The sequence below is a fragment of the Syngnathus acus genome, chromosome 4 (genome assembly GCF_901709675.1).
Source record: "Syngnathus acus chromosome 4, fSynAcu1.2, whole genome shotgun sequence".
Taxonomy (NCBI): domain Eukaryota; kingdom Metazoa; phylum Chordata; class Actinopteri; order Syngnathiformes; family Syngnathidae; genus Syngnathus; species Syngnathus acus.
The window spans coordinates 1,971,444-1,989,779 of NC_051090.1; the positions used below are offsets into that span (position 1 = coordinate 1,971,444).

The window sequence follows — 18,336 nt, forward strand, 5'->3', positions numbered from 1 at the left end:
GTCAAGCTCGAGTCCTCAGGGCCGCGTTCCAACATGTTTTCCAAGTGACCCTCGTTAAGCGCACCTGCGTGAAAAGTTTTAGCTCCTTTCACGTTCTGCAGGAGCTAAAACTTTTCACGCAGGTGCGCTTAACGAGGGAAGCACACGGACACTCCATTAGGTACACCGCCATTTTCAAGTGTACCTCATAACAGGCCACTTTATTAGGGAAATATCATGGTCAAAGGTCACAGGTGTCAAACTCTAGTCCTCGGGGCCGCGTTCCAACATGTTTTCCAAGTGACCCTCGTTAAGCGCACCTGCGTGAAAAGTTTTAGCTCCTTTTACGTTCTGCAGAAGCTAAAACTTTTCACGCAGGTGCGCTTAACAAGGGAAACACACGGACACTCCATTAGGTACACCGCCATTTTCAAGTGTACCTAATAACCGGCCACTTTATTAGGGAAATATCATGGTCAAAGGTCACAGGTGTCAAGCTCTAGTCCTCAGGGCCGCATTCCAACATGTTTTCCAAGATTCCCTTGTTAAGTGCACCCTAATAAAGTGGCCTGTTATGAGGTACACTTGAAAATGGCGGTGTACCTAATGGAGTGTCCGTGTGATTCCCTCGTTAAATGCACCTGCGTGAAAAGTTTTAGCTCCTTTCACGTTCTGCTGTAGCTAAAACTTTTTACGCAGGTGCGCTTAACGAGGGAAGCACACGGACACTCCATTAGGTACACCGCCATTTTCAAGTGTACCTCATAACAGGCCACTTTATTAGGGAAATATCATTGTCAAAGGTCACAGGTGTCAAGCTCTAGTCCTCGGGGCCGCGTTCCAACATGTTTTCCAAGTGACCCTCGTTAAGTGCACCTGCGTGAAAAGTTTTAGCTCCTTTCACGTTCTGCAGAAGCTAAAACTTTTCACGCAGGTGCGCTTAACGAGGGAAGCACACGGACACTCCATTAGGTACACCGCCATTTTCAAGTGTACCTAATAACTAACCCTAACCCTAACCCTAGCTCTAGCCCTAACCCTAGTCTAACCCTAGCTCTAGCCCTAGTCTAACCCTAGCTCTAACCCTAACCCTAACCCTAGTCTAACCCTAGCTCTAACCCTAACCCTAGCTCCAGCTCTAACCCTAACCCTAGCTCCAGCTCTAACCCCAACCCTAACCCTAACCCAAGCTCCAACCCTAACCCGAGCTCTAACCCTAACCCTAGTCTAACCCTAACCCTAGCTCTAGCCCTAGTCTAACCCTAGCTCTAACCCTAACCCTAGTCTAACCCTAACCCTAGCTCTAGCCCTAACCCTAGTCTAACCCTAGCTCTAACCCTAACCCTAACTCCAGCTCTAACCCTAGCTCCAGCTCTAACCCTAACCCTAGCTCCAGCTCTAACCCCAACCCTAGCACGAACCCTAACCCGAGCTCAAACCCTAACCCTAGTCTAACCCTAGCTCTAGCCCTAGTCTAACCCTAGCTCTAACCCTAGCTCTAGCCCTAACCCTAGCGCTAACCCTAACCCTAGCTCCAGCTCTAACCCTAACCCTAGTTCCAGCTCCAGCTCTAACCCTAGCTCCAGCTCTAACCCTAACCCTAACCCTAACCCTAACCCTAACTCCAGCTCTAACCCTAGCTCCAGCTCTAACCCTAACCCTAGCTCCAGCTCTAACCCCAACCCTAGCACGAACCCTAACCCGAGCTCAAACCCTAACCCTAGTCTAACCCTAGCTCTAGCCCTAGTCTAACCCTAGCTCTAACCCTAGCTCTAGCCCTAACCCTAGCGCTAACCCTAACCCTAGCTCCAGCTCTAACCCTAACCCTAACCCTAGCTCCAGCTCCAGCTCTAACCCTAGCTCCAGCTCTAACCCTAACCCTAGTCTAACCCTAACCCTAACCCTAGCTCTAGCCCTAACCCTAGTCTAACCCTAACCCTAGTCTAACCCTAGCTCTAACCCTAACCCTAGCTCCAGCTCTAACCCCAACCCTAACCCTAACCCGAGCTCTAACCCTAACCCTAGTCTAACCCTAACCCTAGCTCTAGCCCTAGTCTAACCCTAGCTCTAACCCTAACCCTAGTCTAACCCTAACCCTAGCTCTAGCCCTAACCCTAGTCTAACCCTAGCTCTAACCCTAACTCCAGCTCTAACCCTAGCTCCAGCTCTAACCCTAACCCTAGCTCCAGCTCTAACCCTAACCCTAGCACGAACCCTAACCCGAGCTCAAACCCTAACCCTAGTCTAACCCTAGCTCTAGCCCTAGTCTAACCCTAGCTCTAACCCTAGCTCTAGCCCTAACCCTAGCGCTAACCCTAACCCTAGCTCCAGCTCTAACCCTAACCCTAGCTCCAGCTCTAACCCTAGCTCCAGCTCTAACCCTAACCCTAGTCTAACCCTAACCCTAACCCTAACTCCAGCTCTAACCCTAGCTCCAGCTCTAACCCTAACCCTAGCTCCAGCTCTAACCCCAACCCTAGCACGAACCCTAACCCGAGCTCAAACCCTAACCCTAGTCTAACCCTAGCTCTAGCCCTAGTCTAACCCTAGCTCTAACCCTAGCTCTAGCCCTAACCCTAACCCTAGCGCTAACCCTAACCCTAGCTCCAGCTCTAACCCTAACCCTAACCCTAGCTCCAGCTCCAGCTCTAACCCTAGCTCCAGCTCTAACCCTAACCCTAGTCTAACCCTAACCCTAACCCTAACTCCAGCTCTAACCCTAGCTCCAGCTCTAACCCTAACCCTAGCTCCAGCTCTAACCCCAACCCTAGCACGAACCCTAACCCGAGCTCAAACCCTAACCCTAGTCTAACCCTAGCTCTAGCCCTAGTCTAACCCTAGCTCTAACCCTAGCTCTAGCCCTAGCCCTAGCGCTAACCCTAACCCTAGCTCCAGCTCTAACCCTAACCCTAACCCTAGCTCCAGCTCTAACCCTAGCTCCAGCTCTAACCCTAACCCTAGTCTAACCCTAACCCTAACCCTAGCTCTAGCCCTAACCCTAGTCTAACCCTAACCCTAGTCTAACCCTAGCTCTAACCCTAACCCTAGCTCCAGCTCTAACCCCAACCCTAACCCTAACCCGAGCTCTAACCCTAACCCTAGTCTAACCCTAACCCTAGCTCTAGCCCTAGTCTAACCCTAGCTCTAACCCTAACCCTAGTCTAACCCTAACCCTAGCTCTAGCCCTAACCCTAGTCTAACCCTAGCTCTAACCCTAACCCTAACTCCAGCTCTAACCCTAGCTCCAGCTCTAACCCTAACCCTAGCTCCAGCTCTAACCCCAACCCTAGCACGAACCCTAACCCGAGCTCAAACCCTAACCCTAGTCTAACCCTAGCTCTAGCCCTAGTCTAACCCTAGCTCTAACCCTAGCTCTAGCCCTAACCCTAGCGCTAACCCTAACCCTAGCTCCAGCTCTAACCCTAACCCTAACCCTAGCTCCAGCTCCAGCTCTAACCCTAGCTCCAGCTCTAACCCTAACCCTAGTCTAACCCTAACCCTAACCCTAACTCCAGCTCTAACCCTAGCTCCAGCTCTAACCCTAACCCTAGCTCCAGCTCTAACCCCAACCCTAGCACGAACCCTAACCCGAGCTCAAACCCTAACCCTAGTCTAACCCTAGCTCTAGCCCTAGTCTAACCCTAGCTCTAACCCTAGCTCTAGCCCTAGCCCTAGCGCTAACCCTAACCCTAGCTCCAGCTCTAACCCTAACCCTAACCCTAGCTCCAGCTCTAACCCTAGCTCCAGCTCTAACCCTAACCCTAGTCTAACCCTAACCCTAACCCTAGCTCTAGCCCTAACCCTAGTCTAACCCTAACCCTAGTCTAACCCTAGCTCTAACCCTAACCCTAGCTCCAGCTCTAACCCCAACCCTAACCCTAACCCGAGCTCTAACCCTAACCCTAGTCTAACCCTAACCCTAGCTCTAGCCCTAGTCTAACCCTAGCTCTAACCCTAACCCTAGTCTAACCCTAACCCTAGCTCTAGCCCTAACCCTAGTCTAACCCTAGCTCTAACCCTAACCCTAACTCCAGCTCTAACCCTAGCTCCAGCTCTAACCCTAACCCTAGCTCCAGCTCTAACCCCAACCCTAGCACGAACCCTAACCCGAGCTCAAACCCTAACCCTAGTCTAACCCTAGCTCTAGCCCTAGTCTAACCCTAGCTCTAACCCTAGCTCTAGCCCTAACCCTAGCGCTAACCCTAACCCTAGCTCCAGCTCTAACCCTAACCCTAACCCTAGCTCCAGCTCCAGCTCTAACCCTAGCTCCAGCTCTAACCCTAACCCTAGTCTAACCCTAACCCTAACTCCAGCTCTAACCCTAGCTCCAGCTCTAACCCTAACCCTAGCTCCAGCTCTAACCCCAACCCTAGCACGAACCCTAACCCGAGCTCAAACCCTAACCCTAGTCTAACCCTAGCTCTAGCCCTAGTCTAACCCTAGCTCTAACCCTAGCTCTAGCCCTAACCCTAACCCTAGCGCTAACCCTAACCCTAGCTCCAGCTCTAACCCTAACCCTAGCTCCAGCTCCAGCTCTAACCCTAGCTCCAGCTCTAACCCTAACCCTAGTCTAACCCTAACCCTAACCCTAACTCCAGCTCTAACCCTAGCTCCAGCTCTAACCCTAACCCTAGCTCCAGCTCTAACCCCAACCCTAGCACGAACCCTAACCCGAGCTCAAACCCTAACCCTAGTCTAACCCTAGCTCTAGCCCTAGTCTAACCCTAGCTCTAACCCTAGCTCTAGCCCTAACCCTAGCGCTAACCCTAACCCTAGCTCCAGCTCTAACCCTAACCCTAACCCTAACCCTAGCTCCAGCTCCAGCTCTAACCCTAGCTCCAGCTCTAACCCTAACCCTAGTCTAACCCTAACCCTAACCCTAGCTCTAGCCCTAACCCTAGTCTAACCCTAACCCTAGTCTAACCCTAGCTCTAACCCTAACCCTAGCTCCAGCTCTAACCCGAGCTCTAACCCTAACCCTAGTCTAACCCTAACCCTAGCTCTAGCCCTAGTCTAACCCTAGCTCTAACCCTAACCCTAGTCTAACCCTAACCCTAGCTCTAGCCCTAACCCTAGTCTAACCCTAGCTCTAACCCTAACTCCAGCTCTAACCCTAGCTCCAGCTCTAACCCTAACCCTAGCTCCAGCTCTAACCCCAACCCGAACCCTAACCCGAGCTCAAACCCTAACCCGAGCTCCAGCTCTAACCCTAGCTCCAGCTCTAACCCCAACCCTAACCCGAGCTCTAACCCCAACCCTAGCACGAACCCTAACCCGAGCTCGAACCCTAGCTCCAGCTCTCACCCTAGCTCCATCTCTAACCCTAACCCTAGCTCTAACCCTAGGGTTAGTGCTCTAACCCTAAACTAGGGGTGTCCAAACTTTTTGCAAGGAGGGCCATATTTAGTAACGTGGGCCGTAGTTTGGATACCCCTACCCTAAACCCTAGCTCTAAGATTTAGGGAGGTGTATGGTTATGTGGGGTAGCACACGAGCAATTGTCTTGAGAAAATTTCTATGATAAAATTTTTAGGCCCCACTGAGATTTGAACCCGTGTCCCTGGGGTGAGAGCCCAGAGCGCTAACCACTTCACTATGGAAGCCTCACTCACACTACCTGGAATAGATATGGTTTTATGGAGTAGCTCACAAGTGAATATTTTCGCGGACCGGCCTTTATATGAATAAATAATACATTTATGATAAATATATAAATACGATGAAATAAAATGATAGTCGTATTTCTTTCTTTTAGTCGTTTTTTTTTTAGTTTTTCCTTGCTCTCTTGGGACCTTAAAATCAGGGGATGCTTTGAGAATAATTGTCAATGATATATATATATGCATATATATGTGTCTTTGGTGACATTATGTACTGTAAATCCGTGTCGTTTACAAGCTTCTACCCAGCGAAAGCATTTCTCTCGGTTCTTCCACGGCTTTGGGAAAGATATGAAGAAAAGTCCCCTCATATGATCCCGGTCAGCATATCGCGAGTCGCTCCGGCAGACACCAAAGCAGCAGTGATTTGTTGCAACCGTTAATGTTATTTTTGACCAAAAAGAAAATAGCGAGTTAGTCCTTTGCGTTGTTCACTACCTGTGCTGCTCTTGTGTTTGTCCGAAAACGCCACGGCCGCGGCGCATGCGCAGTTCGCTGTTCTAAAAAGTTCATATGATTTCAACCAGTAGGTGTCAGTAATGCCAATTGAAGCTGGTGCCACCTCGCCGTAAAAAAAAAAACGAAGAAAATGACGTCACTTCCCGTTCACGAACGAGTCGTGAATTGCATTTCCGCCCAAAAAATAAAAACAAGGAATAAAACACCAGACAAGTTTTAACAGGTTTTTAATATTTATTAAAATAATAATAAAAGTAAATTTCAAACCAGCAATCTGTGAAATTGCATTAGATATACATACACATATTGTCATATAAAGCAGTTAACCAAATGTCTGATTTTTATGTTTTAATTGGCGAATATAAAAACAAGGAATAAAACACCAGACAAGTTTTAACATAAATGTTTATTAAAAATAATATTAAAAGTAAATTTCAAACCAGCAATCCAATGAGAAATTTCAGTAGATATATTGGATAACAATGTTTAGGCGTGTATATGCATACACGTTATTTAAAAACTACTATAAGCCACAGCGTCTACCAGCTCAGTGGCCTTGTGTTAGAGTGTCTGCCCTGAGATTGGGAGGTCATGGGTTCAAACCCCGGCCGGGTCATACCGGAGACTATAAAAATGGTACCCAGTTCTTCCCTGCTTGGCACTCAGTGTAAGGGGTTGAAATGGGGCTCCGCTGCTGCTCACGATCATTTTAATTGATAAAATCAAGATTACCCAAAGAGAAGCCTTATCTCCCCGTTTTTGCATAACGGCGCATCCCTTCATGCAATAAAGTTAGCCGTTCGCTTGGAGAAAACGTGCATAAAAGAAGTGGTGAGTGGTTCTTTGTTTCTTTGTGTGTCTTGACATATGAAGGGATTGACAATAAAGCTGACTTTGACTTTCTTTCCTTAGCAAATGGTAAATCCACATTCTGGCTTACATAGTCCACGCCAGGAGGGAGACGCAACACGTTCACTGACTGATCCGTTGATGCACGGGAAGGAAGGCAGTTGACTCGTTCGCGAACGGGAAAGGCAGGATTCATTCCCTCATTGATCCGTTGTCGCGATGAACTGGAAATGCAAATCACTCACTGACTCGTTGACCCACAGCTCCGTTCAGTTGGCCAACGGGAAATGCAATTCACGACTCGTTCGTGAACGGGAAGTGACGTCATTTTCTTCTTCGTTTTGTTTTACGGCGAGGTGGCACCAGCTTCAATGGGCATTACTGACACCTACTGGTTGAAGTCATATGAACTGAAAAAAGAACGAATCACTGTATGAAGTGATTCGTTCTGAAAAGAGTCGTTCTTTTGAACTCATCGTTCACTCACGAGCCAACACTAGTCAGTTGTGAGTTGGGTTTGTTTGGTTGTCCTCCTCGGTGTGGAGCGTAGTCCGTCCACTTTCTCTTCCATCTTTCTGTCTTGTTTTCTCTTTTTGATCTGCAGACATGAAGCTTGCAGCTCTTGTGGTCATCCTCTGGCATGTTTGGAGCGCAGCTTCATCTCATCCTAAACCATCTTGTCGCTATCCTCCGTCTCAGTGGTGTCGCTCCTTGGAGATTGCTGTTGAATGCAAGGTGAGTGTGGCTATTACAATACAGACGGACACTTTTGATTCATTGCAATGTTTGACTTATTATTAAGAGTGGATCTTGAAGTGGTGGGAAATAACCAAGTAGAATTTCTGACTGACTTCAAGTAGCATTTTTTTCCCAGGTACAATGTTTATCCTTTTTTTTTATTTTTATTTTATTTTTTTTTTTAGGGGGTGGGGTAAAATACCCAAAGTTGGGTCAGACCATCTCCAAATTTCTGGGTTGGGAGGGGTGTGTGTGTGAAAATTATCCAAGGGTTGCCAATCTGTAAAATGAGAGTCATGCCTCAGATATTTTAGGCCTGAATTACTTCTGCATGTGACGAGATGGGCTGCTCTGGTTAAAAAAATGAGACTTCAACCTGAATGTTTTTGTCTGTGGTGGTTGGCACAAAATTTCAAACAAAACTTGTGTCATGTGTAATTTGCGTCACTTCTCCCCCACACTTGTGTGGATTTCGTCCACGGTAATCCAGTTTCCTACCACATACCGAAAATATTTGATGTGAATTGAAAACGCCAAGTTATTCATGAGTGGCTTTGGCTTGCCTAATTGGCTCTGATCAGATCTAATTCAATGACTCGTGATCAAAACATGTTTGTTGTGTCCTTCTGTAATACTGTAGGTGCAGAAGCAGTGTATGGAACTAAGTGCCATACGTCCCAAGGAGCCAGCTCTTCCTGTGTCTGTCAGGCTTTACTACGAGAGTCTCTGTCCAGCCTGCAGAGTGTTCATCAGTCAGCAGCTCTTCCCTACCTGGTCCATGCTGCAGGACATCATGAAGGTCACGCTGGTACCGTATGGCAACGCTAAGGTGCGCCAGTCTGTTTCTTGGTGACAAGGAAATCATTTCACTTCAGAATTGTTCTTGCAGGAGCTGGTGTTGGGAAATACTACCTTCACCTGCCAGCATGGGGAGCCAGAATGTCATGGAAACGTGATTGAGGTTTAATCAATTTAATTGTATGTTATAAATGTATTTAATCATAACCAACCTGTTATTCAACAAGTTAAAGTAATAAAAAAATATCTGAAAAAATAAATAAAATATTCATAGCAGTTAACCACTTATTTTGTGACAAATGATCAGATAGAATTTTTCACTTTTTTGTCATTGTAATTTAATCATCATGATCATTTTGTATTAAATTATTTAATAAAACATTGTTAAATGCATTTTTTAAAATATATTTGAATCATTTATTTGAATTCACCTTTTACTCCTCCCCTCAGGCCTGCATTCTCCATTTGAGTGGCCCCACTGCTTTTCAGACCATCTACTGCATGGAATCCGCTGCCGATGTTGTCAGCGCAGCTCGGCCGGTGACTGCTTTCTTTGTGGGATTCAAAAACAGAAGTGAAAGTTCTAGCTTTCTTCTGCGTGCGTGCGTGCGTGTGTGTTGTGTCGTCGTAGTGTCTTGAGATGCACGCCCCCGCCGTCTCCTGGGTTAGCATCGATTCCTGCGTTAAGGGAAGTCTGGGCCGTCGACTGATGCACACTAACGCGGTCATGACCAGAGCGCTCAGCCCTCCTCACACGCACGTCCCCTGGGTCACCTTCAATGGGGTAAGAGACACAAACACACGTCATCAAGTCCAAAGATTGTGAAGGATGTCAAGAAATATGGATCAAAATATTTGGCAGGAATACACACAGGCGTATGAAGACAAGGCCATGTCTTCGCTCTTCCATTTGGTTTGCCAACTTTATACGGTGAGATATTGCCGCATTCTTTTTTTTGACATTATTTCAGCACATTGATTTTGTGTGATTTCAGGGAGTTAAGCCTCCAGCCTGCAACGGAGCCCCGGTGAGACTTGACAGAGGTTTCTGCTGAGGACGTCCGAAGCAACATGCGAGTCATACTAACAAATACATTGTGAGACTGAGCCAATCATGAAAAAAATGAATTTCTTTGTACTTTATTGGCATTTGCAGAACACCCTCAAATCCAGAAAAATCATTTGGTTTTCTTTCCAAAATGTCGGAGTGGCAGATCAGCTGTATACATTGTATTTTGATCTTGAGGCTTAACATATGATTACAACATGACATACAATTAACTGTTCTTCCCCTTTTTTTCTTTTTACAGTACTCCCCCCCCCACACACACATACACACTAACAGACACATATGAATAATAGTATTCAAGAAAGTTGCATGATATGAGGCTGAGCAACATTACTAACATGATGCCAATGTGAGCTCAACACAAGAAGTGAGCAATAATACACATTTAATACTTTCTGGCACTAGTGTTTGAATATAAAGAACCATAGTGCTGAGTTTAACTCGCCAACCTTTCAACCCGATTGCTGTATTTTTCTTTTCTAATTAAACTAATGAATTCTGGTGACTGGCTTTTCTATTTACAACATCCTGTGGTTCACTTTGGTTTCAGTGAGTCAAAACAGCACGTTGGTCCTTTAACATCCGTGGCCCAACATCCTAAGTCACATGATCAGTGAAAAAAAGTCACATGATGAGTAAAAAAAAAAAAAAAAGGCTGATCAATAATGCTTTCTGTGGTCATGAAATACTTTTTGACTAGTGTTTCCTACTACTGCCTGACCAGGAAGTGCAATAAAATGTGTGTAGTGCTGGTTCACTTCCAATCTCTGTTGGCAACAATCATTCATCTACTGAATGGACACACACACGAGACACAAAAAGTCTTCAAACTACACATTGTCAAGTCTCAGCTATCAGATTAGAAAAGCAGAGCACTGCTAAATTGTGCCAAAATGAATCGTTTTAAATAGTTATTTGTGGTAAAAACTATCACTATAAGTCAATGGTGTTGATAAAATGATCTATTTAAAATCTTTAATGTAAAAAGTTAGCATTGTAGGCTGGCAGGTGTTTGAAATATTTTTCTGTATTTTGTTTTTTAACATGAACAGCATTATTACAGTCAAGCGGTTAACTTCCAAACGGTGTCAATGTTTTCTGTCTTTTTTTTTTCATTATTTTGAGGTTTGTCATTAGAACTCTGCTACTGCCTTTTTGTGTGTGTGTGTGTGTGTGTGTGTGCAAAATGGAAACTTATTCTGTTCAATAATTATGCTTGCAAATCTTGTGTAGTGCCCACTAAAACAATATTAAAGCAAATAATAAACAATTGAGGTGACTTGATGTTTCACTGACAAGCAGGCACTGTGGTTCTGATGAGTTAAGATGTGAAGGCTGGAACACACCATGTATTATTTAAAAAAAGTATAAAAAGATACACTATCGTCTGATAAAATCTTTATGCAACTTGATGCTTTTGAGTTTACAAAGAAAATCATTAATTTTCTTAAAAAAAAAAAACAGGAGCATTATCGTGAGTTTTAAAGTTGTAAGTCACTGACATTCGGGCTGTATATGTATTTGCAGCACTTTGAAATGATTCAAAAGGCAATGGTAGGTGGAAAAACATTTGCGTTTTTGGTCTTCTCATGCAATTAGATGACAAAAGCAAAACCATTAACATGACCTCATTGTTGTTACAATCAAAATGGATGAAATTCCAAATCAATAAAATGATTACTTTCCTCTCTTGTATTGTATTTCTGATGTGCAGAAGCCCTTTCTAACACATTCCAAGTGCTTAAGCGACAATGCTAAAGTGCTACTGCCAACTGGAGGCACCCTGATCAAATCAAAACAAGATGAGGGAATGGAAAATTAATAATCACGTTTAAATAAAGGCTGATATAGAAATTAATCAACTTTTTTTTTTTTTTTAAAAAGGATAACAATTAGACTACAGGTGGTGTCTTCAGTGCTCAATCTGATGTGCTACAAGATGGTTTCCTAAAATATAGCAATATATATATATTTTCTTTTTCACACACATCCATCCATAGACATTTGATTGCTCTAGGTGCCTAAATTAAAGGGTTTCAACTGGGATTAGACAAATTCCAGTCGCATGGTTAAGAGGTAAATTCAAACAGGGAATCACTTTAGGGCACACAGTTGTCCTCGAGGGCCGCTACCCTGCATGTTTTAGATACTCCCCCCCCTCCAACACACATGATGCAGGCGCCTGATGAGAATGATTAGAATTATTATTTGAATTGTCAAGACAGTGACCCTCGAGGACCAGAGTTTGTATGCACAACATGCATGCTACATTCCATTTGTGTTTCTCTTCATACCCTGAGGTTTAGGTCCATCAATTCTCTCGCTGCTTCTCAACAGTTCAAATATCAACTTCCAAATATTTTTGCCCCAAGGAATGGATTACATATTAGTTCAACAAAATAAGATTCTGAATTGAATATTCGCGAATGTTGCAAAATCATTTCCAAGACCCTGTGATCATTACACTGCAACTCATTTGCTCACGTCCAAAAGGTTTTAGAGGAAGACGTTTCTTTTGCCTTTTCTTATGGGAGAGAGTCACTCGTTTTTTTCCGGTGCAAGTGGCGTTCCCCAACCAGAGAGGAAAACAATCGAGACATAGGAGGCACCCAAAGACAGGCCGATATATAAATACGAAATTAAAAAGAGGGCTATCATCCCTCTGTCTACAGAGAGGCTGTCTCCAGTGTAAAGGGACTGTGGTGATCTTACAGACTTCCTTGGTAGGTAAGGTCCCGCCCGCCCCGCGACTGTCTTTTCAGGAGGGCAGGTTGTGCTGGGTGTTATGTGCCTTCATGCAGCCAGGGGGCACTGTCGTCTTTACTGTTATATCCCTCCTGGCCGGTCGGGTTCGTGGTCCTGTGAGGGTGGGGGCTCTGCAACGTCAGACTGGTGGGCCGTGACAAATGAGGCGAAGGAGGCCGGTACCTGTTGCGCGGGTCCGGGGACGTGGAAGGGGAGGACGAGTCCCGGTGCTGTTCCGTCCCCAACTGTGGCTCATCCTCGAGTGGACTCTCGAGGTCCGACTCCAATTCCTCATCCTCTTCTTCTTCCTCCAGTGTCAGTTCGAACTGGAACTTGTCCCCGCTGACCCCTGTCGAAGGGGGCCCTCCCAGGCTACCTCCTGATCTGAGCTCAGCGTGGGACTCGTCGGGACTAGAAGGTGAGGGGCTGCGTGGGATCATGCTCTGGTACCACTCTCTGTTGTCCTCCAGGATGTCCAGGATGTCCTGAGCGTCAGGGTGCACCAAGTCGGCCCACGTCTCCCACAGAGGGTGAACGATGTAGTCGATGAAGCCCACCTAGAGAAGAGACAAGTTTGGGGCGGGGTCTATCAAGAAACATTTGAAGTGGTGCTTTGAAGTGTTACCTGGCTCTTTTCAATGGAGGCATTGTGTTTGTCACACATGGGACTGATCTCCATGCCCTTATCACGTTCCCTGTCTCCCTGCGTGAAGAATTCCACCATGATGCGGTCGGTCCACTGACGGTAAAGCTCGAGGGGCTTGGTTGGGTTGCTCAGATCGGCACAGTGGACCATGTTCTGAAGAACCTGGGTGGAGGAAAGACATTCCAAATGTGGTTAGTAAGACACAAAGAGTTTTACATTTAGGTCTTTTAAAAAACAATCAGGGCTGTCAAAATGAGTAATTTCAATAGTCTTTTTGCGTCAACAGGAGGCGCTCTAACCTGGATTCGATCGGAATAGTTGTCAAGCAGCAGAACTCCCAAGCTGGTCACTTTCTTGGTCTCCACCATTGTTTTCATGTCCGCCAAGAAGTTCATATGTTTGGACATATCTGTGGCTAGCACCTAGTGACAAAATCAGTGGTGACACATTACAATCGTATTCATTGTAAATACATTCAACTTGGAACTAGTTTGAAACCCTAACCCTAGTTTGAAACCCTAACCCTAGCTTTAAACCCTACTTTGAAACCCTAACCCTAGCTTGAAACCTCACCATGTCGATCACCATCTTGCGGAGGGAATCTCGTTGTTTCTTGCTGAGGTTCTGGAAGATGTCGCAGTTGTCCCCTTGGAGCAGTTTGAAGCCCACAGCGAGGTGATGGTTCTCCAGCACCGAGGCATCGTTGTACATCAACGCCAACTCGGAACCTGTGAAGGAGATGGTGGAGGGAGGCTGCTTCAAATACGTCACTGGGAAACTCCACCAAGTTATATTAACCGTGAGAAGGAAACATTTTGTGTGACGGCAGATGTAAGACCTCGCAAAGAGCAGAAGACCTACTTGTGTTTATTAGGAACTGGTTTGTGACGCCGGGGTGGTCGACGTCGTGAATGGCACTGGCGAACAAAACGGCCATGACTTCTAAATCTGTGAAAACAGCCTGCAACCAAACACACGGTATTAGAAAGGGCGGACTCTGGACTATTTGGATTCCAAATGACTGAAGAGTTCACCTCCAGAGCCGGTGTAGATAGAAGCACGTGTGTGGATTGCACAACGTCAGCCGCGTGGATGTTGTTGTGATAAGCTACGTCGGCACGGTAATGGTCCTCTAAGGTCATCATGAAGGTGATGAATGTGTTCATTGGGATCCGGAATGTTTTTAGCAGATCTCGCTCCTGGTAGGATACAAAGAGAGGGAGAGGAGGGTCAGGTTGATCAACTTTAACATCTGCAACACGCTGGCCAGCACCGAGGTCTACTGGATGCAGCTTCATTAAGAAAAAAATAAATAAAATTGTTGTATTTGGAGAAAAGATGTCCCTACCTGGAAGATGGAGAACATGATGACGGTCAAAGGGCGGTTTCCAGAGTGTTCCGCTACCTTGAATACATCCAGACCCCAGCGGTTAAGGTCCTCAATCTCCTGAGGAAGTCAAACATGACAAGTATAATGCATGTCGTGGTATGTGTGTGTTTTTTTTGTTTTGTATGTAGACGCACGCTGGCCAGCAGGTTCTCCTGTGGGGTGGTGACTCCAAAACGAGGGATGCAGGTGGATACAAGGCTGGGGCTCTGTGTGACCTTTTTCACACCAATGATCTGTGACATGGGCCTCTTCTTCTTCTTCTCCTTCTCCTTAGGCGGGGGAGACAGAATCTCCACATCATGTTGTTTTTCTGCAATGACAACAGCATCCATTTTAGAACAAAACTGTGTCTATATTTTCTGAACCTATGCAAAAGTAAATTCTCATTTTCTTTCACTTGGTCCCCGACAGGATGCCCAGCATGTCAAATACTCTTTTTGACAAATGTGGGTCACAGAGTATTTTTAAATAGAAATGTGTTTCTCCTCGGGGTTTTTACTCAAGACGCGAAACCTCCCAGGCCTAAACCTCAACAACAAAATGCATGAAAATAAAAATAATAAAATAAAAAGAAAAATAAATTAAAATAAAGTTTGTCTTTTGATTCTGTCCTCCATAAAAGCTTATGTGTTCAGACAAAAACATAAAATCATCACATCATGAGGTGCTGTCCCCATAGGCACATGTTTGTTCAAAGTGACTCATCAGGTTGTTGTTTTTTGTTTATTTAATATCCAGCAAAATATTCTTTGCGCCAATTTGTAATCGAGAAGGAGCAACAAGCTTTACAATCCATCCACGTAAGCGCATTGACCTGCTGCTCCACGGAATAATGCCCAAACGTCCGCCTCCAAATACACACGGCACCTTTGGGATGCAGTCAGCCGAGTGCTGGCGCCCGCCACTCACCTCCCTCACGGTGCCTTCTTTTTCTCACAGCAGAAACCATGCTGGTCATCTCCGAGCACAGCCAGCCAGGCTGGACGTGGCGGCGGCATCCATATCAAAAGAGCGCGTGAAGGACAGTCACCTCCTTATTGGGCTCAAGCGCCATCCTCCCTCCCTCCCTCCCAACCACCACTGATTCTTCTATTGATGAAACATGCCCTCGAATAATATTGCACCCTGTTGCTACGACAACGCCACGCAATGTGTCCGGGAATGCTGTCTGGAGGAAAAAAAAATCCTCGTACTCCCTGTCCGCTTAAGAAGCCATCCTCTCCTCCCCGGCTCTCGTGGAGAAACAATCTCTGCGTGTATTCCACGCCGCATCTGTTCCAATGACGTCTTTACAATTCTTCTTACAGCAGCCTTGCATTTTAAATGGAGACATCTGCTTCTATTTAGGTCCATTTAATAGACGAGCCAGTCAGACGTATCATATTGAGAAAACTGTAGAGGAATCTTAATGCCCACATTCGTGAAGACTAGCCAATGAAATATTATTTAAAAAATGTCATATAGCGTAAGAGTTTGACGCAACCAAAAAAAGCATGAACAAGCAGATGTTTCTCAAATATTTGTGGGTACCTTCACACTTACACCCAACAAGACAATACTTTGTCCTTTAGTATTTGTTTACGAAAGAGAAAAAGCTGCAACACTTGTTTTTCTTTTTCTTTTCGGTGAGGCAGGAGTGTACCGTTATTTTATTTTGTAATGCACTGAAAAGAAAAAAGTGGCAAAAAATATTTTTTTCTGATTTAAAAAAAGTGCTGAATCAGCTGATTACTGGTTGATGAATTATTTCGGGCCCTATTTTTTTTACTTGTTTATGAAATGAAGATCAAAATGTTTATAAGAACACTTGTGGAGATTTCTGCTCAGTACTGCAACATTTTTTGAATTTATTTATATTTCTTAACATGGATTCAAATTCCAAGTTTCTTTTCAAATCAATGTTAATCGAACACCAACAGCTATCATTTGTTGTTATTTTCTTTCTGCTTTGTTTGAAAACTCACCGAGGAAGGTATTGGCAATGAACTCCGACACCTGATTCCCTGAGCGACTGGTCTCTGACAGTTGAGTCAGCTCTCGGTTTAGCATCCTCTTAAACTGTGTGGACACAAAAAAACAAAACAAAAAATCAGTAAAAAGAATCCAGTAGTTTGTGCCAAGATGCCAGACCATTGCTATTATTTGCCTCACCGATTTGAACACAATTATTATTTGTCCATTCAACAGCACACTCAATATATGAGTTATACTGTCCAAAATGTAATATTGCCAGTATGTTGTCTGCTCTCTCAAACAAGCTTGTCCTACTCATCTGTATTCCACACAGCCCCCCTGCAAAGCCTGCAAAATCCAGATGTAAACAAGGCGTGCTCACCTGTCCGAGTCTCCGGCAAGCCCGGAGAACCAACACAAGCATGCCATTCCATGCATGTTGCTATTTCTCTGCGTAAAATCCAATCCAATGGGCAGAAGAAAAAAAAGATTTGAACAGTTCCCTGCGCTGCCTTAGACTCATCAGAGATGGTTGGGGGGGAAGAAAAAAAAAAAAACAACCAAAGAAGTGGCAATGAAAATAAGTTTCCACAGTCCTGAAGGTGATGCAGTGGTTGTCAGGAAAGGAGATGATTGCAAATGTGCTGTGACCTATTCAAGTACTTTCACGCAATCAATGAGAAACATAAAAAGCAGGGACTGTGCCTTTGTCCCTCCCCCAGCCTCAGACAGTGTGGGCTCCCCTTTTTTGTCCAATCAGGTTGGCTACTTTCAGAGGATGGGCAGAGGAAAGGAAGCTGACGCGCTGACTCAAAAATGGAGGAGGAAAGATGTGGACTGCTGGTTAACTCTTTCAGTGAAAATGAGCTCAAGTGTTTTTTACACACTCGCAATGGCTCGGGCTTCGATCTGTTAAATGCCCTAATAAAAAAAATAAACTATTGTACAAACCCAAATTTCCATGAACTTGGCACATCGTGCATAATGCAAGGAAAATTCTAATAGAAAGATTTGCAAATCCATTTTCAGTCTATTCACTCGATATTTAATGTTCAAATTCATAAAGGTCTTTTTTTTTTGGTGCAAAATGTCTCACCTTATTAGACGCCATCTCGCTGACCGAGTGTCTGGTCTGAAGTGTCTCGAGCTGGTCGAGACACCAGTCCAGCTCCTCCAGAGTCTCCACTGCCAATTTCTGATAAGGCTCTTCTGAAAAGACAGGTTTGATTTTTTTTAACTCAACATTTTTATATGAAAATGTTGTTATGATATAAAAGCACAGATATTGGTGCTCGTACTGACCTGTGTGACATGGCTTACATGGGGGTGGCTGGTTACTGCTTGGTGGCCACCTGCAACAAGCACCACTTAGGACAATATGGTAGAAAAAATATATATAATATATATATATTTTTTTTTCCTTGCTCTTACTTGTTTCCCACACGATCTTGCAGATGCGTGAAAGCGGCAAAATTACTTCTCACTGTTCGTAGGCTGGCGAGAATCTGAAGAGATAAACAAAGACAGAGTGAAGATGCAGGCTTGAGCGTAATAATCAGCGTCCGCGCTAATATGCCAAAAAAAAAAGATTGAAATCAAACTTCTGTTACACATTCAATTGTTGACATCATGAAATGTGTGTGTGGTGACGTGTAAATGCTACCAACCTGTGCAAATGGGGTAACTATCATGTCTTCTCCATGCCTGCAAATAGAAAACTGCACTTTAATTGGATTAAAAAAGAAATGGGGGGTTAGAAAAAGAAGATGACCTCTGCCATTATTTTAGGAACATGTCGATATTCCAAACGCATGCTGGGACTGTTTTGGTTGTCCAACAAACTTTGCAGCGGTGATGCATTTAGAGAGGAGCATTTTAGAAAGCGCTAAGGGGGCAGCGGGCTGATCAACGCAATTAGATCACAGCAATCTTGACGCTTTGTCTCACCGAGTGAGCCAACTGACTTCCCATTGCTTCACTCCCTCCTCCCTTCAAAAAAGGAGTAGCATATATTGGTGGGCAAAGTATGCCACAAATGGGAATATCAAAT

General features: G+C 44.9%; 2 protein-coding genes across 11 annotated transcripts in view; one reads left to right on the forward strand and one right to left on the reverse strand.

Annotated features, from left to right (window-relative positions):
• Positions 1–7,531: 7,531 nt before the first annotated feature.
• Positions 7,532–10,057, forward strand: LOC119121849 (gamma-interferon-inducible lysosomal thiol reductase-like). Its single transcript, XM_037249845.1, has 7 exons — positions 7,532–7,682; positions 8,326–8,514; positions 8,575–8,646; positions 8,934–9,023; positions 9,115–9,267; positions 9,346–9,414; positions 9,479–10,057. The coding sequence occupies exons 1-7, from the start codon at positions 7,554–7,556 to the stop codon at positions 9,536–9,538; spliced, it is 762 nt and encodes a 253-aa protein (XP_037105740.1). The 5' UTR covers positions 7,532–7,553; the 3' UTR covers positions 9,539–10,057.
• Positions 9,127–18,336, reverse strand: part of LOC119121846 (cAMP-specific 3',5'-cyclic phosphodiesterase 4C-like) — a 33,445-nt gene continuing 24,235 nt past the window's right edge. For 4 of the 10 annotated variants that reach the window (XM_037249828.1, XM_037249827.1, XM_037249835.1 and 1 more), the window contains 13 exons: positions 17,954–17,990; positions 17,718–17,791; positions 17,589–17,638; positions 17,383–17,495; positions 16,298–16,391; positions 14,468–14,643; positions 14,292–14,390; positions 13,978–14,142; positions 13,805–13,904; positions 13,517–13,671; positions 13,243–13,365; positions 12,923–13,105; positions 9,610–12,854 (listed from right to left, as the gene is read on the reverse strand). In XM_037249828.1, coding sequence (XP_037105723.1) covers positions 12,336–12,854; positions 12,923–13,105; positions 13,243–13,365; positions 13,517–13,671; positions 13,805–13,904; positions 13,978–14,142; positions 14,292–14,390; positions 14,468–14,643; positions 16,298–16,391; positions 17,383–17,495; positions 17,589–17,638; positions 17,718–17,791; positions 17,954–17,990 — 1,888 coding nt within the window. In that variant the 3' untranslated portion in view covers positions 9,610–12,335. Of the gene's footprint in view, positions 9,258–9,609; positions 12,855–12,922; positions 13,106–13,242; positions 13,366–13,516; positions 13,672–13,804; positions 13,905–13,977; positions 14,143–14,291; positions 14,391–14,467; positions 14,644–16,297; positions 16,392–17,382; positions 17,496–17,588; positions 17,639–17,717; positions 17,792–17,953; positions 17,991–18,336 lie in introns of those variants that run through there. The other 6 variants (XM_037249832.1, XR_005097769.1, XM_037249834.1 and 3 more) reach the window with 6 other exon arrangements.

Coding starts and splice junctions, on each gene's coding strand:
- LOC119121849 (XM_037249845.1), top strand. CDS start 7,554: ATGAAGCTTGCAGCTCTTGTGGTCATCCTCTGGCATGTTTGGAGCGCA. Junction 8,515..8,574: donor TACCGTATGGCAACGCTAAG/GTGCGCCAGTCT, acceptor TTGTTCTTGCAG/GAGCTGGTGTTGGGAAATAC. Junction 9,024..9,114: donor TTGTCAGCGCAGCTCGGCCG/GTGACTGCTTTC, acceptor GTGTCGTCGTAG/TGTCTTGAGATGCACGCCCC.